At 36.0% G+C, this 22,015-nt stretch overlaps 1 protein-coding gene across 2 annotated transcripts in view; it reads right to left on the reverse strand.

Annotated features, from left to right (window-relative positions):
- The window catches only part of WAPL (WAPL cohesin release factor), a 97,512-nt gene that overhangs the window by 24,901 nt on the left and 50,596 nt on the right, over positions 1 to 22,015 (reverse strand). For both annotated transcript variants that reach the window (XM_014789014.2, XM_014789013.2), the window contains exons 5-7: positions 2,376 to 2,471; positions 737 to 889; positions 325 to 461 (exon numbers count right to left, since the gene is read on the reverse strand). In XM_014789014.2, coding sequence (XP_014644500.1) covers positions 325 to 461; positions 737 to 889; positions 2,376 to 2,471 — 386 coding nt within the window. The remainder of the gene's footprint in view (positions 1 to 324; positions 462 to 736; positions 890 to 2,375; positions 2,472 to 22,015) is intronic.

Raw genomic sequence — 22,015 nt, forward strand, 5'->3', positions numbered from 1 at the left:
CAAAACATGCTTAAATTAATCAAATTTATCACTTGTATGTCTAATATTTCAGGCTGAAAAAGAATTTAAAAGAATCTTTAGCATAACACTTCTTTTAAGCATCTGCAAACTAAAGCCTATACTGTACTATGACACTATGATCACTCATCTTTTTTCATCCGTGTAGAATCAAGTCCCTTATAAGAAATCAATCATATTTTAACTTATCATGGCTATAAACTACACCCATGATAACAAAATCACAAATGTTTGGCTCTACCCAGATGCAAATTTTAATGAGATATATAGCATGCACACAATTATCAAATATAAATAAGATCTTACCTAAGGCAACGTGTGTTTAGAGGCTGAGTGCTCTTTAAGCCACTTAACAAGTACTCAATGTCATCAGTGAACTCTTGATTTTCACCAAATTCCACCACATCATTGAAGTGCTTCACGTGCTGAACAACAGTATATAACTGCCAAGAAAAAATAAGTCCACCTCTTTCATAACTATAAACTAGCATATTTAAATTTATGGGCTTGCTGTACTTTATTTAAAAGTGTATAAAACAGTTCATTAGATGATAACCAAAAGAAATGTTTTAAAAACATCGGCAGTAGTAGGACAAGATAAGTTTGTGGCTCCAAACTGTGAATATCAGTGTACTGATATTTGTTCAAGACATGAAAAGGCTAAATATTACACACAAAAATCTATCCACATGCAGTAAAACTGTATATGACTCCTTACTTCTTTGTCTTCTTTTCTGCATTTCAGTGCAGTAACTATATCTTGGTAGGGCTGAGTAGGTATTGTCACAGTTTTTATCACTTTGGGTGGTGGTGCAGGAGCCTTAAAAACTCCATCATCTTTTTGATTTGGTTCCTTTGAAGACAGCCTCACCTATTAATAAAGGTATTAAATTAGTTGTTCTAATATATAAAGTAGTAACATCTCATCTACCTGGCAAATTTAGCTTAAAAAAGATAGTAATAAAGGCAAAAAAAAAAAAAAAAAAAAAATAGGGTGGAGGGAGGCCTCTGAAAGGTCATAAGGGATACTTTAAAATTCCATGCACTACTAGGTAAGACTCATATACGTTTTACTCGCAAAAGAATCACTCATGCATTCCTTCTGGTCTTTTTTAACCTTACATTTCACACAATTTGTTATTTGTCTCCAGGACCATTAAAAGGAATAAAGAACCACAATTATATACATAAATAGCATTGATGGGCAGCTAGGGATGGGACAGGAAAACTACAACCGACAAAAGAATTTCTAAAGTACAAGAATCTGTAGTTTAGGGTAGTAATAAATAGCCATAATAAAAGCATGGTACTTAATTACTAATACGTACAATGACGACTTTATACCAGTAAAAAGAGGTTAATATATTCAACATAGAAGACAGGGAACTGTACATTATATTTTAACAAGATCTCTATCCCTAATTTTTTTTGTTGTTATAAAGAACTCAATTCCTTGATAGCTCCAGATGACTGAGTTGTTACCATTAATCTAAAAGTATTAATGTATGGTCCGACCAGTTATTCTGAAGAAAATAATTTGGTAAGAATCTTTTTTAGATGTTTTTTGAATTGAAAGGTATTACTAGAATGCAGGAAAAAGTTCTCCTCTGAAAAGCAAATTAATCACTCAAAGCCACTTTAAGATCTATGTAGGATGTAATTTATAATATTGCTCTTAATAGTTAATACAAACTTCAAATATGGAATAATCTGCCCTTAAACAGTAAATCTTGTAATTCCATTAAATGTAGGTTAGGAGTAAAAAGTGGTCTAATATTTTTTAAGGTTTTTATTTATAACCTAGTAGCAGGCTTTTATTTATAACCTAGTAGCACTAGAATTTCTGAAATCCTGAACATTATCCTCAGTTTTCCAATGAATTAAACTGAAACCATTAAATTTTGGTGAGGGAGTCTATAATAAGCTGTTAAAGAGAAAAGTCAGAGACTTTCAAATTATGAATGAAGATAGCAACTGCTTAATTAATTTATAATTTATTGGGGCTGGCCCCGTGGCTTAGCAGTTAAGTGCGTGCGCTCCACTATTGGCGGCCCGGGTTCGGATCCCGGGCGCACACTCATGCACCGCTTCTCCAGCCATGCTGGGGCAGCATCCCACGTACGGTAGCTGGAGGGATGTGCAACTATGACATACAACTATCTACTGGGGCTTTGGGGAAAAAAAGGAGGAGGATTGGCAACAGATGTTAGCTCAGAGCTGGTCTTCCTCAGCAAAAAGAGGAGGATTGGCATGGATGTTAGCTCAGGGCTGATCTTCCTCACCAAAAAAAATAAAAATAAAAAAAATAAATTATAATTTATTAACAAACACAAAATTAAGAAGTACAGTTCACTTACTGTGACACTCTGAGGTTTTACTACTGGTGGTCCAGGTAGTTCTTCCGAGTCTGGATGGTTCCAATGTCTGGCATTATATACAGCTTTTGTAGGAGACTAGAGAAATGAGAAAAAGATCAACTGTTTCCATCTTATTGTCCGTCATTATAAAATTGTCTCATTTAATAAATTAAAAATCATAAAAAATAATTTAAATGCATAAACAACTAGACAGAGCAGGATAGACAATTACTACCTGGCTCATATTCCCACCATGCTCCCATGCCTATGGCAGACATGGAGTCACTGTGGTATTCTGTTACAAAATCAACAATTAGTGCTCCAGGCAACTATTACCAACCAAGAGATGAAACTAAACCTCTTGCCAGGCTTATACTAACTTACTAATCAATATAGTTAGTGCAACATGTTCTCATTCCTCATACTACTGATTCATGCCCCACATTCTTCCAACAATGGAAATCAGGCAGCTTATGACAAGTGATAAGGGTCCATATTCACTTAAGTGAAACTTGGGGCCAGATAAGCACAATTATTCAGAAGTTTTCAAATTTTATAAAGGTAAATATGGTACATATACCACATATTACATAACACAGTGGAGTCTAAAGCAGTACTATGTAACAACATATGTGATTTCTACAGCGAAATATATACATATTCACACTAAGTGCGATAAAGATGTAAACTGCCCCACTTCAGTTCAGGTTAGTTTGCTGGCAAATCAATTTACTATAAACTTAATGAAAAAACCTTTCAGTTTTAACACTTTGAATTGCAGAATTAAGAATAAAGGGCTGTGAGTCTGTATAATCAAATCCATAGGATTAAATCTGTATAAAAGGGAACAAATCCTTGCTTTCAAAAAGACTGATTAAACAGAGACCAACAACATTTTCTCCATGCTTTATACAGAAGTGATGTTAAATTTTGTCCTTTCAAGTTCAAATAAATGGTTTGATATCATTAGAGATTTTCTGTTTATAAGAGTGTAATAATCTTCATGTTCTCAGTACTACACACAAAAAATTAGAGGACAAGTGGAGAAACATACTTCAAGATTGGCCAAAAATTTACGTCAAAAAATTAAGCATCTTCCCTTACTAGTTGCAGTGAACTAAGATAATTGGAATTAAGCATCATTCAAGGTTATCTTTTTATACAAATATTATCTTTAAAATAACCATGCTGTGACATCAAGATAACAGTGTAAGCTCTACAGGAACTGGTTTATTAAAAGATAAAGTTTAAACTGATTCACATATTAAATGTTAGAAAATCTTAATGCTAAAAGGAATCCTACTGTGAAACTTGCATAATGCAAAGTCTCTCATTTGTATTTGGTATAGAAACCCATTATCCTTATACACCAGGGTTTGCATAAAGTAATGACACATTAGTAATCTAAACCAATTTATGCATTCATGCAATGACTTGATCAGGCCTCTTGAGGCACAACCACACAGAGTAGACTCAACATAAATTTTAAAACCTAGCTCTCTATTCCTTACTGTTATTCTCTCAAACATCAGCTATATAATCTAAATGTGTCCTAGTTGTTAGATCCCCCATTTAAGCAACCTCTTATACCCAAAGCACAGTCATAAGTCTAGGAAGAGAACAGACTTTTGGAAAGAATAGGTGCCTCAATGCTCAAGCACTTTACTCCTTTTTTAAAAAGCACTGATTCCAGGTAATAAACAATCTTCTGGATAATAAAAAAGGTATCTGATTCCATAGGTAACAAAACAGCAGGGCAGGTAAAGGTTCTAAATTAAAATAGACCCCCTTCTAGTTAATTGTGAATGGCAATACATCCAATAGTTAACAAAGCAGATTCAGGAACAAGATTGTCTAGATTAAAATCCAGATGAATAGTAAGCTCTACTACTACTTGTTACTCAACATTTTTCTCATCTGTAAAATGGGGTTAATAACAGTACATACTGCAAAGGGCTGTTGTGAGGATTAAATGAATATATGTAAAACACTTAGAAGAGTGCCTGAAACAATATGTGCTATACAAGTATTAATTATTATTGATAATATTAATGATAATACTTGATATGTGATGATGTGTAATTTTGTCTGAGCATATTCATAAGAAAATTGGAATATAAAATCTACCCACCTAACAGAGGGACTGCAATAAACAAACAGGATAACTGACATGAAAACACTCTGTTAATAAGTATCTGTTATTATAAAAAAGACTAGGATACACTGTTCTAGCTCATCTCAAAAGTCCTTGAACAATATCCCTGATGAATATAAATGCAAAAGTCCTCAAAAAAATACCAGAAAATCAAATTCAACAGCACATTAAAAGGATCATACACCATGACCAAATGGGATTTCTCCCTGGGATGCAAGGATGGCTCAACATATGAAAATCAACCAATGTGATAACACCACATTAACAGAATAAAGGACAAAATCCATGTGATCATCTTGACTGGTGCAGAAAAAGCATTTGACAAAATCCAACACCCTTTCATGATAAAAAAAACACTCAACAAACTAGGAATAGAAGAAAATTACCTCAACATAGTAAAGGCCATATATGAAAAGCCCACAATTAACATCATAGTCATCAGTGAATAACCAAAAGATTCTTTAATGGAGAACAAAGCAAGGACGCCCACTCTCACTACTTCTAACACAGTACTGGACATACTAGCAAAAGCAATTAGGCAAGAAAAGGAAATAAAAGGCATCCAAATCAGAAAGGAAGAAGTAAGATCTTCTCTGTTCACAGATGACATGATCTTGCATGTAGAAAACCCTAAAGATTCCACACAAAAAAAACAAACAAAAAAATCCCATTAGAACCAATGAATGTATTCAGTAAAGTTGTACAGTACAAAAATCAACATACAAAAATCAGTTGCTTTTCTATACAACTAACAAAGAACAACCCAAAAAGGAAATGAAAAAAATCCCATTTACAACAGCACCAAAAGAATAAAATATTTAGGAATAAACTTGACCAAGGAAGCAAAAGATCTGTACATTGAAAGCTACAAAACACTGCTGAAAGAAACTGAAGACACAAATAAATGGAAAAACACCTTGTGCTCATGGATTGAAAGATTTAATATTGTTAAAACGTCCATACCACCCAAAGTGATCTACAGACTCAATGCAATTCCTATCAAAATCCCAAAGGTATTTTTTTCAGAAACAGAAAAAACAAACCTAAAACTCATATGCAACCACAAAGGACCGTGAATAGCCAAAACAATCTTGAGAAAGAACAAAAAACCTGGAGGCCTCACATTTCCTGATTTCAAAACATATAACAAAGCTACAGTAACCAAAACAGTAGCATACTGGCATAAAGATAGACATATGTCTTCCAAGGGAACAGAACAGAGAGCCCAGAAATAAATCCACACATATATGGTCAAATGCTCTTCACCAAGGGTGTCAAGACTACACTTGGGGATAGTCTCTTCAATAAACAGTGCTGAGAAAACTGGGTACCACATGCAAAAGAATGAAATTAGACCCTAATCTTACACCAGACACAAAAATCAACTCAAAATGGATTAAAAGACTTAAACTTAAGACCTAAAACTATAAAACTCCTAGAAGAATACATGAGAGAAAAGATACGTAAAACTGGTCTTGGCAATGACTTCTTGGATATGACACTACAAGCACAAGCAACAAAAGCAAACATAGACAAGTACGACTACATTAAACTAAAAAGCTTCTGCACAGCAAAGGAAACAATCAAAAAAGTGAAAAGGCAGCCTACAGAATGGGAGAAAATATCTGCAAATGATATATTTGATAAGGGCTTACTATCCAAAATATATAAGGAACTCTTACAACTCAATAGCAAAAACAAACAACTTGATTAAGAAATGGGCAAAGGACTTGAACAGAAATTTCTCCAAAGACATACAAAGGGCCAACAGGTATATGAAAAGATGCTCTACATCACTAATCATAAGACAAATACAAGAGAAATACAATCTCAAAATCACAATGAGATATCAACTCACATTCAGCAGGATGGCCACTATTAAAAGAACAAAAAATAAGTGTTGGCAAGGATGCAGAGAAATTGGAACACTTGTGCACTGTTGGTGGGAATTTAAATAGTGCAGTGATTATGGGAAACAGTATGGAGGTTCCTCAAAAAATTAAAAATAGAACCACCATAGGATCCTGTAATCCCACTTCAGAGTATTTATTCAAAAGAATTAAAAGCAAGATCTCAAAGAAATATTTCCACTCCCATGTTCACAGCAGCATTATTCACAATAGCCAAGAGGTAGAAACAACCTAGCTGTCCAGCAACAGATAGAATGGATAAAGACAATGTGATATGACCATACAAAGGCATATTATTCAGCCATACAATAGAAGGAAATCCTATCATATGCTGCAACATGGATGAACCTTTAGGATGTTACGCTAAATGAAATAAGCTAGTCACAGAAGGACTAATACTGCATGTTTCCACTTATATGAGATATCTAAAGTAGTTAAACTCATAAAAACAGAAAGAATGGTGGTTGCCAGGGGCAGGGGGGAAGGGGAAATGGGAGTTGCTGTTCACTGGATATAGACGGATATACTTCAATGGATACAGTCATGCAAAATGAAAAAGTTCTAGAGATCTGTTGTCTAACATTGTGCTTACAGTTAATAATACTGTACTGAACACTTAAAAGTTTCTTAACAGGGAAGATCTCATGTTGTGTTTACCACAATAAAAAATTTTTTTCAAAAAACCCTTGAAACCCAACAGTATACAGAATACTGAATAACTTATATCAAAAGGACACATTCAATGAACTTTTTATTTACTCTGTTGAACAAGGCAATTTAGTAATACTATTATTTTTAAAGTTTTTGATGAGGTTTTACCATTTTAATGCTAATGAGTAATCTAAAAGAAAGTGGTTCCAATTAGAACTTTTCCTTGACTCTTATTTGAAAGCTTTACATGGTCAATATAGGGTTTATTACAGGGAGAGGGAGGAGATGAAGATACATCCTACTATCTAAAAATTAAAATAAAAAACACCCTCTGGGGCCCGCCCCATGGCTTAGTGGTTAAGTGCGCGCGCTCCGCTACTGGCGGCCCGGGTTCGGATCTCGGGCGTGCACTGATGCACCGCTTCTCCGGCCATGCTGAGGCCGCATTCCACATACAGCAACTACAAGGATGTGCAACTATGACATACAACTATCTACTGGGGCTTTGGGGGAGAAAAAGGAGGAGGATTGGCAATAGATGTTAGCTCAGAGCCAGTCTTCCTCAGCAAAAAGAGGAGGATTGGCATGGATGTTAGCTCAGGGCTGATCTTCCTCACACACACACAAAAATAACATCTGGATGTGGCCAATATATGGGGGGCGGGGGGGCCCGCGCACGATACTGACTTGACTCCAAGTTCTTTATATCATTCCAAACTATGATATGACAATTCCACATGCACGTTATATATGGAAACTATACAACACTACATCGCACGCTAATGTCACTTAGTGAAAGTGATTGTGTACACTATCTGCAAAAATACCATATAGCAATCAACTTTTCATGGAAAATGAAAATCATCCTTACCATTTAGCAACCTAGCAAAGTTTTAACTGGGTCATTCTGATTGCACCACAAGGATTATCTTTATTCTTGTTAATTTTATTCTGGTTTAAAAAGCAGATGAAACATATTAACCAGATTCCTTAACTTTTCTCTGTGTTAAAACATTTGTGGATTCTGTTTGCTCTGCAATCTAATGAGAAGAATATTTAGAACAAAATAAATAGAAAGCTCTTAATAAGAGAATACTCTAACATTCTAAAGATTTGGAATCATTTTAGCCTATTTCAGTCCTAGTAATCTTAAACATGCTATTCTTTTCTATTCAATTCTCTAGGGGCATGACAAACAAGGCGAACCTCAAATGTAACACACGATTAAAGTTAAGGAAAAAATACGCCAGTGACAGACCTACGGAGCATTTATCCATGAGACAGAATCCAGTTTCTAGGAAAACACTGGATAAAAATTGGTTACAATTATAATGTCAAGGCTGTCGTCAACAGACTGGCTTGTTGAATCACAATTGTAAAGCAGAGAAAAGTAGAGTTCCTTCATAAAAAGCTAAGAAGAAATGATAATATTGTGCTATCCTTCATTGAGCTGGCTCCTAAAAGGAAAAAGATTGGAGTAACTGCTTTTAAGCCATACGAATTTTTTTAACAACAGTACCAAATTTATTTCTAAGTTTAAAGTCGACTCTGTACTAAATGAGGACAAACATAGTCAGCTGATCAGAATTCATCCAGCCTTTCCCACACAAGGATATCATGAGAAGAGAATCACACTCTTGAGTAATTCAATCAGCATGCTCTACAACTAAATGAGTTCTGAAAAAACAAAGTACTGCAATGCACAACTGTGTGTGTGTGGTACTTTAGCGGCAATTCAAAACGGGGAAATTAATCTGGTTTCGGCCTTCTAAAAAAATTAAGGATTTTTTTTTAAAGATGGGTGGTAGAAGCATGGAGAATTTGAAGGAGAAAGTTTTACAAAGATTAGGATACATTTAGCTCTTTAGAATTTAAGCATAATCGTATAATCTCAAATTGTCCTACACTGAAAAAAAAAGCTTCAAAATACATTTTCATAGTTTGTTAAATATTCAAGAGTATTATTTGAGGGAAACCTGCAGATATTCCTAAACTAAAACCAAAAATGTCTGTAGTGCCAAGCAGACATTCAGAATACGTTAATACAGAGCATTATGCAGAGAATATAATCCACAGGTACAAGGGAGAAGCAGAGCTGAAAATCTTTCTTTTCTGCCTAATTCAATTAAGCTCTACAGATAAATCTTTTAAAGATACGGCTGCTATTTTTATGAAAAAATTTTCAACTATCTACATGAAGAACAATGCATAATTACTACTCAGTTGTTTGTGAGTATAATTTCAAAAACATAATTGGTAGTGACAGTTTTATAAAAGCAGGCCATTGTCACATCAGAATATCATCTTGAAATAGCATAATTTGAGCATAAACTCTAAAAAGTTCAGGTAACAAAGCATAAAATCCAATATTTGGCACTTTTTAATACAACTTAGCCTACAACTCAACAATTATAAAATAGAAGATACTATAATGAGCCATGATGAAAATATCAGCTGAAACAGGCGTCACGTTTTATAACTAAAAAACCATTAAATATATAATGGTTCAGTTGTAACAGGGAGATTATTATCAAATTTAGAAATATGAAAAGAGATATAAATATCTTGGGACACCTGTGGCTACAGAATATTCATTCTCTCCTTCATTTTCCTTTAAGAATATTTAGCTAGACACGTGCTCATCCCGATTTTTCAACATCTCTTGCTGCTTGTGTGGGCACATGACTAAATTCTAGTCAATGATGTGTGAACAGAAGTGCAGTACACCTTCTGGGTCCTGGCCTTCTAGGGATGGTTCATTGCCTCTCTTCCCATTCCTTCCATACTCTTCAATACTCTAGAGATGGTCAAACACCACCACAGAGGAAGGTGATCCCTGACAAAACAGCAACTTGAAAATGGTCTAGAGATAAATACCCAAGGATTAGTAACCCAGAGAAAAATAAGCTACCCATTGAAAAACTAATCTGGAATTTCATTTACAGCAACTAAATCAAATCCTAAGACAACAACCTTTGAACAATCTTCAACTGAAATTAGGACCAAATAATGATAGGGATGTGCTGAATGAATACACAAAATTTTGCCAACACTGGATTTGTATATATACATAACTTACACACATAACCTTAAAAAGAAACAACTTAAAGGATATAAACAACATGAATGGAGGAAGAAAGAAACTAAAGAAAAAATACAATCTAAATCCAACCTTTTTTTTTTTTTGTAAGAGTTGCTCTGAGCTAACATCTGTTGCAAATCTTCCTCTTTTTTTGCTTGAGGAAGATTAGCCCTGTGCTAACATCTATGCCAATCTTCCTCTGTTTTGTATGTGGGTTGCCACTACAGCATGGCTTGACAAGTGGTGTAGGTCTGCACCCAAGATCCAAACCCACAAACCCAGGCTGCCAAAGCAGAGCACACCGAACTTAACCACTATGTCACAGAGCCAGCCCCTAAACCCAACTTTTTAAAAACTTGTAAATATATATCTCTGAGGAGATCTCTATGAGCCAAAACAGAGTGATTTCCAAGAGTTATTACTGAATAAAAAAGAGCAAAGTACAGAAAAGCACATAAGAAAGGGAAAATAAGAAAATCTGTGCTTATTTTTATAAAAAGAAACACAGAAAGGATAAAGCAGAGAACAATGAAGCCGGTGCCCTACAAGGGGTGGTGATGGGCTAGAATACATGTTAATGAAGTGATCCTTCACTGACCTTACCTTTTTGTATAGTTTTGACTTTTAAAAGCATATTAATGTTGTACATATTCAAAAAATAAATCAATTAAGAATAGAAGGGGAAAAAAACCTAAAACTGAAAGCAAACCAGAACAAACAATCCTACTCGTAATTCAAATGAATAGCAAACACACTGAACGGAAGACAAAGACAGACCAAGAGGCAGACAGACAGAGCTAATCTAAGTAACTTATGAACACAGCATTTGACTTTATACCCTCAACTGGGAGCAGGGTAGCATGGGACAAGTGCATAACCACAAACAAATCCCCAACAAATTAGTAGATTTATTTACTATAGTGGAATGGACAAAGCAATTCTGTAACTATTTCAGATGTATCACAGGTTTGAGTAAATGTGTTGATGTTGCTGGGAGTCAGGGTTAAGACAGAAGGCAAGAAAGAACCTGGTATGAATGGATGAATATTGGAGATAGTGTGAACTCATGATTTCCAGAAGAGATATGTGCATAGGCAGGAACCTATATGCATATACATGCATGTTCCGTATCACCATCTGCTAAAAGGGCCAAGAAGCAATAAGCACATCTAGTGCCTAGATCTTGGTCTCTAACACCATTCCCCACTAAAGGGAATGAGGACTCCTCAGAGAATAGGCCTGATTTCCAGGGCTGGAGCAGAGCAGGAACAAGATGAACCTGGAACACTGTTATGCCAGAACATAAGGAAGTACTCACAGAATGGTGGCATGTCACAGGGACAAAAGAGCCAGCTTGAAGAGGCTCCACTAGCCAAATCAGGACAAATTTAGCTCCAAAATAAGTCATGAATTATGAACCATTAAAAAAAACAACACTCAAGGGTTCATGACTCCATACTCATAAAAGAAAAATAAATAAATGAGAAGGGCAGGCTCATGCATATAGCAGAGTGTTGAGAACTGACTGGTGAATATGGAGGAAGCATGAGATGGAAAATGATTATTTTGCAACCAGCACAATAAACACTGGATCAGGAAAAAATCATCATGTATACTAAATTTAAGAACATATTCTAACGAAGAACAGGGTATTTGAATATCCTTAAAGTATCTCTTCAAAGACTGCTTTTTAGTTGCAAGGGAAAAAACAGTCATTATACAGTAGAGGAATAGACAAACTCTTGACTGCGTGATCATAATTAACAGCCTTCAGATGTGGTACACTGACAAGAATACATCATCACTTACATAGTACAGTATCCAGGCCTAGAATGAATAACCTGAATCCAATCCTGAGGAAACTTCAGACTAAACCAAAATGAGAAGCTTTTTTTAAAGGCATCAGGGGTGTCAATGTCATAAAAGACAAAGAAAGACTGTGGAAACGTTCCAGGTTAAAGGAGACTAAAGAGAAATAACAGCTAAATGAAATATCTCACCCTAGACTGGATCCTGTACCAAACAGAAGAAAACGCAACAAAGGATATTATTATGTCAACTGACAAAATTGACATAACAGTAGATTAAGTAAAAATACTAGAATAATATTAAATTTACTGAAGTTGATTACTGTGATGTGGACATGTAATTGACTAGGACATACGCACTATATTTAGGGATAAAGTGCATGATATATATAACTTACTCTATATTCAGAAAAAAATTAAGCGTGTACATATACACAAATACAGAGAGAGAAAGAACAATGAAAAAGCAAATGTTAAGATAATCAGGGTAAGGAGTGTTTTTGTACTATTTTATTTTTGCAACTCTTCTGTAATTCTGAAACTACTTGTAAATAAAAACTTTTTTTAAAAAAATTTTAAATTATTTCCAAATAAAAAATATTTTTAAAAATTTAAATTCTCTCAGAAAACTTGTAAAATAGAAAAAGTATAAATTATTTATAATTTTATCAGTTAATATCTTAATTTCCATGAAGCAACTATATCAAATACAGACAAGAGTAAAAGAAAGTAAGAAATCAAAGAGTAATAAGAAGATGACTATAACCTTAATACAGGCAATCCTACAAAATGGGAAGAGATAAAGATATCCTTCATTTATATTCTGAAATTAAATATTGTTAATTAAATAACCCATCAATAACAAATGAAAGTTTAACAGCAATACTTATCTGGTTCAGGCATAGAAAAAGATTAAAACATAACGCATACTTGGCCCAAGGGTAGTAAGTTTTCTATTTTTAACAGTCTTTCCTACAAAGCAAAAGGGCCACTGACAATCTTCTCTGTCCTGGCTTCTAAGAAGCTCAAAGTTATATGTGTGGTAGTTCCTTAGGAAATCTATCAAGACTCTAAAAAGGCTTGAATTTTGGCTTCATCACATTCTAATCCTTACTTTTTCTTAACACAATTTGCTCGTTTATTTTCAACCTAGTTCTACCAAGTTTATATCTATACACTTTCTCAAATGTTTTTTATAAGGGCAGCATATAAATCATAACTAAACATGAGTAGATACAACTGTATTTCAGTTTAATATGGAATTCCAGATTAAGTCAGGTCAAAAGTAAGGCGAGAAAAAAAAGAGAAGGAAACAAAAACGGATCATTAGTTTTGGAGGTACTCATTATATTCTTAAGTTCTCATGAAAAATAAAATCTTATTTTCTAGACTACAAAGGTACAGAACATAACGATTATCATAACAACACATATATGAATCTAGGTTTTCCATTTCTGGACAAGATGAAGCAACAGGGACCAAATTTACCTTTCCATCTGAAACTAACAAATTGGACAAAATCTATGAGACAGTTTTCAGACGCTGGACATTGGGTAGCATAGCACAATGATCCCTGGGAAGGAAAAACAAATGAGGTAAAGCCCTACAACTGCCTGAGCTTCCTGGCAACGGCACAGTGAGGGAGAATTCAGAGTCCAACCAGTAGCAGCAGTCTCTCTTAGTTGAGGAAATGGAACTGGGAGTCCAGAGAGATGAAAGCAGCTTGAGTTCGTAGAGCACAGTACCAGAAGGAGCTGCAGAAAGAACTCGGGAGATCTACTGAGGATCCCCCTCAAATATGGAAGTGAGTACTGATGAGCAAATCCATTAAGAAAGTAGCCGATGCTTCTTTTCCAAGTCAATTTGATTCATAAGCCAAAACTTACAGGGAAATATCCAGCACCCAACAAAGTAAAAGTCTAAATGACTAGCATCCAATCAAAAATTATCAGGCATACAAAGAAGCAGGAAAATATGACTCATAATGAGAAAAATCAATCCACAGAAACAATAACAGTAGCTGTTAGTGCCACAGAGTCAATTCCAACTCCTTGTGACCCTGTGCACAGCAGAACAGAACCCTGCTCGGTCTTTTTTGTGCCACCCTCTCATTTTCCAGAGGTATATCAGACGATGCTCTCCTACTTTTCATGGCCAATTTTTTTCAGAAGTGGGTGGCCAGGTCCTTCTTCCTAGTCTTAGCATGATTTATATGCTGCCCTTATAAAAAACCTGTCCATCACAGGTGACCCTGCTGATATCTGAAATGCCGCTGGCACAGCTTTCAGCATCACGACAACAGGCAGCCGCCACAGTGTGACAACCCACAGACAAGTGGTATGGTTCCCTGACTGGGAAACAAACCCAGGCCACAGAGGTGAGACTGCCAAATCTTAACCACTAGACCACCAAAATTTGTAGACAAGGACATTAAAAATAACTATAACTATATTCCACATATTTAAGAAGGTAGAGCAAACAATGAATATGTTAAACAGACAAGAAAGATATAAAAATAGACCCAAACTAAACTTTCAGAGATGAAGATTATAACGTTTAGGATTAATAGCTGATTGGATACTGCAGAGCAACTTGAAAATGTAGCAAGAGAAACTACCTAAAACAAAACCAAGAGAAAAAAGACTGAAAAAATTTAAAAAGACAGAATTTCAGTGACACAGGGACAAATTCATCCAGCCCAACAAATGTATGAGAAGGTAAAAATTAACTGTGACTGTAAAAACCTGCCCTGTCCTTCATCAGGCTGGAATAACAGACAGTTAAACCAGCTATAAAGTTAACAGGAAACAATATTGCTCTGAAGGACATGCTACAGCTGTAAAGTGTTAAAGACACTCTTCTTCGACTGCTACTACTGCAGTTGAAGTACTACTTGATTTACTAAAACCATAAACTAACAGAAACTTTGCTGTTTGAAATCATATCAGTAAGATTAAAATATCCCACTCTTGCTTGGAGGATCTAAGATACTTTGGAGAGATGCAGAGCTTCAAATAAGGGGTTTCTGGACACAGCATTCCACAATTACTTCAACTTCACAGTTTCCAAGTAAAGAGGACCCCTTTGCAGCCCAGACCTGACGTTGTTCCTTCACGCTTTGCTCTGAGCCTCTCAAACAGTTTTTTTCATTTGAATTTCACTAAAAATCCCCAGTTCCCTCAAAATCCTACAAAAACTTCGGGGGCCGGCCTAGTGGCCTAGTGGTTAAGTTCGGCACGCTCCACTTTGGCGGCCCAGGTTCAGTTACCAGGCACTGACCTATACGACCTGTTGGTGGCCATGCTGTGGCAGCAACCCACATACAAGATAGAGGAACACTGGCACAGATGTTAGCTCAGGGCAAATCATCTTCAGCAAAAAAAAAAAAAAATCCTACAAAAACCTTTCTTTGGTAAGATGCCCCACGGTTCCTCTGGTGTGCGGTATCCTTTATGACAATAAGTCAATAAGCCTGATTTTGTCAGGCTACAGATTTTACCTGTTGCTTTTACGCTGACTAAGGTAGAAGAAGTGTCACTAGAGGCCTCAAAGGGGGATAGAGACAACAAATATTTAAAGAATACTTGTTAAAATTTTACCTAATTTGGTAGATTTACCAATTTTCAAATATATAAGAAAACTCCAAATATTTAATACTAAATGAAGACTCTTGGCTAAAAGATACTTCCAAGAATCCCAAAAAGAAACATTTGTGGACTTCTTTATCTCAGACACTGAGAATATAAAGGTGAAAAAAATACGGTTAGCATCCTTAAAAACTCCCAATATTATACATCTTATGTTAACTTGTGGTCATCATTGGCATGAAGTCATCAGAGTATCAAGAAAAGAAAGTCCAGCACAGAGTTTTCTGAATGTCTGAATCCCAATGAGCTCTAAATAATATATATTACAAATTGGAAAAACAAATTCCAAACTATAAACATCCTAATACACACACACACATACACACACTCTTTGGCTAGGTGTCAAATGTATGTTAAAGTTCTTAGGCTCTTGATTCACCTACAGCTACATTTTCTCATTTCAAACTTAATTTTCTGGGAAATAAGTTAAAATGAAATTTTTTTTTTTGGTGAGGAAGATCAGCCCTGAGCTAACGTCTGATGCCAATGCTCCTCTTTTTGCTGAGGAAGATTTGGCCCTGGGCTAACATCCGTGCCCATCTTCCTCTACCTTATATGGGACGCCGCCACAGCATGGCTTGACAAGCGGTGCGTCAGTGCACGCCCAGGATCCAAACCCGCAAACTCTTGGGCCGCTGAAGCAGAGCACGCGCACTTAACCGCTAGGCCACCGGGCCGGCCCCTAAAATGAAATATTTTGAACCTTCAAACTCTAAAGGCACTTAAACAAAAGAAAAAGATTAACAGTACTTTTATTCCTTATTAAAACCCTTCTAGAATAAAATATTACAGGAAAAAAACACAAGAATTAGATCACACAGAGAAAATAGTTTACATTTTCCTAAGTCTTTATATAATACAGATCAATGATTTAAGTACCTGGTTTAATATTTAAGTTTAAATACTATCTATATAAAAGCAAGCCAGATGCTTCTGCTTTTGAACAAACACACTAAGGAAATACTAAGAGTACTCAAAAGTTTCCATGAGGGCAAAACATTCTTCTTCACCAGACAGCCTTATCTTATTCCTTTTTGTAACCGCAGCACCTAAGCACAGTGACAGGCATGCAGCATACGTTGAATAAAAACAACGGCAAAGAAAAGCCAACTAAAACTGACCCTCTTCCATACCCAGGCTTAGCCAGAACATGCTCAGCTTCAACAACGCTTTGGATCACCACCCTAGGAGCTATAAATGGGATAGCAGTGGCTTTTTACTTTTACACTTTGGCCAGTATCCCTCATCAGCAAACCAATGGGTAGTCTCTTTTTTCAGGCTTCACATTGATCTATGTCTCAGATTTCTACTCCGTGAGAATATAGCAAATCTCACACTGCTATCCTGATGACTGGATCCCAGGATGGTCAGTGAATCCCCAGACACAGAACAAAGGTAACCATGGGTAAAACAATTTGACAGAAAAATAAGCTGCTTCATGAGAGTGAGTTCTAATCGCTCGAGAAGGATACTGTGAAGGAACATCTGTTCTTGGGTGGGAGGTGGGACTACTTGTCCTTTAAAATCTCTTGCATTGTTAAGATTCTGTTTTTAAGCTGACAACCTATATAAACTCATTTTATGAAACAAAAAAATGAGTTTATAAAATTATAAAGCTACATTTAACTTTAAAACTGCAGCTTTATGCAATTTTAACTTTCTAATACAACTAAATATATAACCATGATTTATGCTGATGATCAAATTTTAATTCAATTGCCCAGAAGCCCACTATCTAGTGTCATATTGAATGACAGAAGGAAAGAAAAAAATAAAGCCCAGAATGTTCCTCCAAGAGTCAGGCAAAAGATAGTGCCAGATGGGCCTAACATTAAACCACAGGGACATGATGAAAGTGAAGTTATAAATATTTGAGAATTAAAACCGAGATTGACATTATGGTTAGTTTCATCAATGATCCAGCAGCAGTCTTAACTGGCAAAATAAGATAGCAAAAGTCCCAGGTAAAAAATAACCAAGCACTGAAGGTTAATTAGGACGATTATACAGACAATGCCTGAAGAAAAGGGAAGACAGGCAGCAGCTGAATAGAAAGCTAGAAATCAAAAAGCAGGGCAGGTAGAAGAAATGCTCTAAGTTTATCAACACATATATGACAATTGCAAAGGATGGGATGCAGATAAACTGTAGCCAGCAATCAGAAATAGGATGGCATTTAAAACAAAAGCATTAAAATTGCCAGATTATCAATAAAACCATACATAGAAACAACAGGTACTTAAATCTAGCTATGTTCCAATCAAATCCCTCAAACCCTATCTTTATTTTTCTCCCTAGCAGGTGACAACTTTTCTGACAAATCATTTCAACTATGTTCTCACCAGAAGTTTTCTTCACCCTCCTCCATCTTCTTTCTGCCCCATGTGTTCCTCCAGCCAGCCCTCAATCCTGTTATGAACAACCCTTCTCTATATCCCTGGTAAAACATTGGGGAAAATTCTCACAACTGGCATGCTTAAAAAGTTAAAGTTTTCTAACATGAGGAGGTGGGGAGAGGGAAGAGGGACCTCTTGACTAGTAGCTCTAAAGCTGAGGAGACAGCCTATGTGGTCAGGAAATTGGTTATATTCATGAGAATTGAGCAAACACATAAATATGCTGGAGGATAAAGGGAACCAGATTTCTCACTGTCCGAGAAGTGAAAGAAAATATGTAAAGTGGGAAGGCTAGAATAAAACATGTGGTGTTGAACTAGAATTGGAGGTATCAGTGTGAACTCATGGTTCCAATTATACATAGATAACAAAATAAGTATGTCTGTGTGTGAGAGAGAGAGTATATGCACATATTTACATGTTTCCTAGCTCAGTCAACTCAAAGAAAGCCTAGAAACAATGACGCCCCAGAAGAAATGACCATACCTAGTGACCAGATCTTTATTTCTAAATACCATTCTCCACTAAAAGAAAACAGGGGTCCCTGGAGAAATGGCTGATTCTAGGGCTGGGAATATATACGACGTGTCTTGAATATTTTAGTGTTGTCAGTAAATAAGAAAATGCAAAATGGTGGGACACGTCAAAAGCCAGTTTGAAGAAACACCCACAGGCCAAATCTAAGAAAATCTGAGTATCAAAAAAACAACAGCACTATCATTCAAGAAGTAACAAATGATTGAATAAAACAGGAAACCATGTTCATAATGACATAAAGGAATAAACATATAAATGAATATATAATGAATATATAATGTATACATATTATATAATGAATATATGAATACATATATTCTTATATACATGGAGGGAAGGAAAAAAAATTCTACCTTACAGTAGGCGGCCAACTACTAATAACTGTAGAAGGAATGATATAATTAGGAAAAAACATTCAACAACCACCACAGTAAAAATTGATTTAGGCAAGAATCAACACATAAAGGAATCCTGAGAAAAAAGAACAAAGCTGGAGGTATCACACTCCCTGATTTCAAAATATACTACAAAGCTATAGTAACCAAAACAGCATGGTACTGGCACAAAAACAGACACACAGATCAATGGAATAGAATCCAAAGCCCAGAAATAAACCCACACATCTATGGACAGCTAATCTTTGACAAAGGAGCCAAGAACATACAATGGGGAAAAGAAAGTCTCTTCAACAAACGGTGTTGGGAAAACTGGACAGCCACATGTAAAAAAATGAAAGTAGATCCTTACCTTACACCATACACAAAAATTAACTCCAAATGGATTAAAGACTTGAATGTAAGACCTGAAACTATGAAACTTCTAGAAGAAAACATAGGCAGTACGCTCTTCGACATTGGTCTTAGCAACATATTTTCAAGCACCATGTCTGACCGGGCAAGAGAAACAATAGAAAAAATAAACAAATGGGACTACATCAAACTAAACAGCTTCTGCACAGCAAAGGAAACCATCAACAAAACGAAAAGACAACCTAACAATTGGGAGAAGATATTTGCAAACCATACATCTGATAAGGGCTTAATCTCCAAAATATACAAAGAACTGATGCATCTCAACAACAAAAAAACTAACAACCCAATTTAAAAATGGGCAAAAGACCTGAACAGACATTTCTCCAAAGAAGATATACAGATGGCCAACAGACACATAAAAAGATGTTCAAAATCATTAACTATCAGGGAAATGCAAATCAAAACTACAATGAGATATCACCTCACGCCTGTCAGAATGGCTATAATTAAGACAGGAAACGTGTTAGAGAGGATGTGGCGTGAAGGGAACTCTCATACACTGCTGGTGGGAGTGCAAACTGGTGCAGCCACTATGGAAAACAGTATGGAGAGTCCTCAAAAAATCAAGCATAGAACTTCCATATGACCCAGCTATTCCACTGCTGGGTATTTATCCAAAGAACTTGAAAACACCAATGCATAAAGATACATGCACCCCTGTGTTCACTGCAGCGTTATTCACAATAGCCAAGACTTGGAAGCAACCTAAGTGCCCATCAGGGGACGAATGGATAAAGAAGATGTGGTATATATACACAATGGAATACTACTCAGCCATAAGAAACGACGAAATCCAGCCATTTGTGACAACATGGATGGACATTGAGGGTATTATGCAAAGTGAAATAAGTCAGAGAGAGAACGTCAAATACCGTATGATTTCCTTCATTAAGTAGTAGATAACAACAACAATAAACAAACACATAGAGACGGAGATTGGATTGGTGGTTACAGAGGGGAAGGGGGAAGGGAGGAGGGCAAAAGGGCTAATTTGGCACAGGTGTGTGGTGATGGGTTGTAATTAGTATTTGGGTGGTGAACATGATGTAATCTATGCAGAAATAGAAGTATAATGATGTACACCTGAAATTTATACAATGTTATAAACCAATGTTACTGCAATAAACAAAAAATTAAAAAAAAGAATCAATGCTACAACTAGCAGGTGAAAGTTTGATAAAGAAAGGTAAGGAACCTGACAGACAACAAAGAATCAATTAACATCAACAGTAATGGTACAAACTGACATTGTGTGCCACCTGACATGATGCAGTGAGAACACAGCATCTCTTTTGTGGTTTTTGCACCAAATACATATAACCTAAATCTAATCATAAGGAAACATCAGACAAACACAAATTGAGGGACAATCTACAAATAACTGATCTTAACTCTTCACAGATGTCAAAGCCATGGAAAGACCAAGAAAGACACAGTTGTTGTTCCAAATTGAAGAAGAGTAGAGACTTGTGACAAATAAATACAACACATGATTCTGGATTGAATCATGGGCTCCCTGTTTGGGAGATGTGGGGGGTGGTTTATTTCTTTTGCAATAAACGCAGTTACTGAGACAACCAGTGAAATTTGAATGAGATCTGTAGATCAGACTATATTATTGTATCAATGGTATTAACTTCTTGGTTTTGATGGGAATACTGTAGCTACACAGGAGAGTCCTCTTGTGTTTATATAAAGTACAAACTAAGGTATTTAGGAGTAATGAGTATCAAGCATGAAACTTACTCTCAAGTAACATACACACCACACATACCCACATACCCCAATAAGAGGAGGGTGGACCATTTTGACCCCTACAGGACATTTAGCAATGTCTGAAGTCATTTTTGGTTGAAACAATTGGGGACGGGTGAGGAATGCTACTAGCATCTAGTGGGTAGAGGCCAGGGATGCTGCTAAATATCCTCCAACGTACAGGGTCACCCTCCACAAGAAAGACTTGCTCAGTCCAAAACATCAACAGTGTTGAGGCTAAGAAAGCCTGATAGGTATGCAGGGAAGCTCTCGCCACTACAAGCCACGGGCTACCTCTTTACCACTTGAAAATGAGGTCATTAGTGTCTTTAAATCTAATCAGATTAGAGAAGACCCAGATACTTCCACTGACCTATCAGCTACACAAGGATGTTTCTATTACAATGGAGAACTGAAACAACTGCTACCTAGCCTGACCCCTTTCTTTTTTTCTCTGGAGATTTGGGGGACAACCTACATAAAAATTCCTTGGAGAACTGAGCTTATCTTATTTTTTCACAGAAAACACGAATCCTAATTTCTTATATATAAAACAAATCTAACATTTCCACTGTATCAATTTATACATGCCATTTAACTAAAGGCTTAAAACTCTGATCCCGTTTATATCCCCTATTCCTTTACACTTATCAAAACTCAATAGGTAAAATTTCCCTTATTTCTGTTTCTCAGTGGTTCTCTCCTTTTTAACAACTCTTAAGTAGTCTTTTAGTGTCTTGAAGGCAAATGGATGACCTATTTCTTACAGTAAGACCTAGGGATTTTATACTGCTTAACTTCTTGTTGCTCTCTTCCTGAAGTAGGCTTCTAAATACCTAGATATTTTCATAAGGACACATACTTCCATGGAATCTAAAGCATTCTTT

The sequence above is a fragment of the Ceratotherium simum genome, chromosome 6 (assembly GCF_057802395.1).
Source record: "Ceratotherium simum simum isolate JZ-2026a chromosome 6, ASM5780239v1, whole genome shotgun sequence".
NCBI lineage: Eukaryota > Metazoa > Chordata > Mammalia > Perissodactyla > Rhinocerotidae > Ceratotherium > Ceratotherium simum.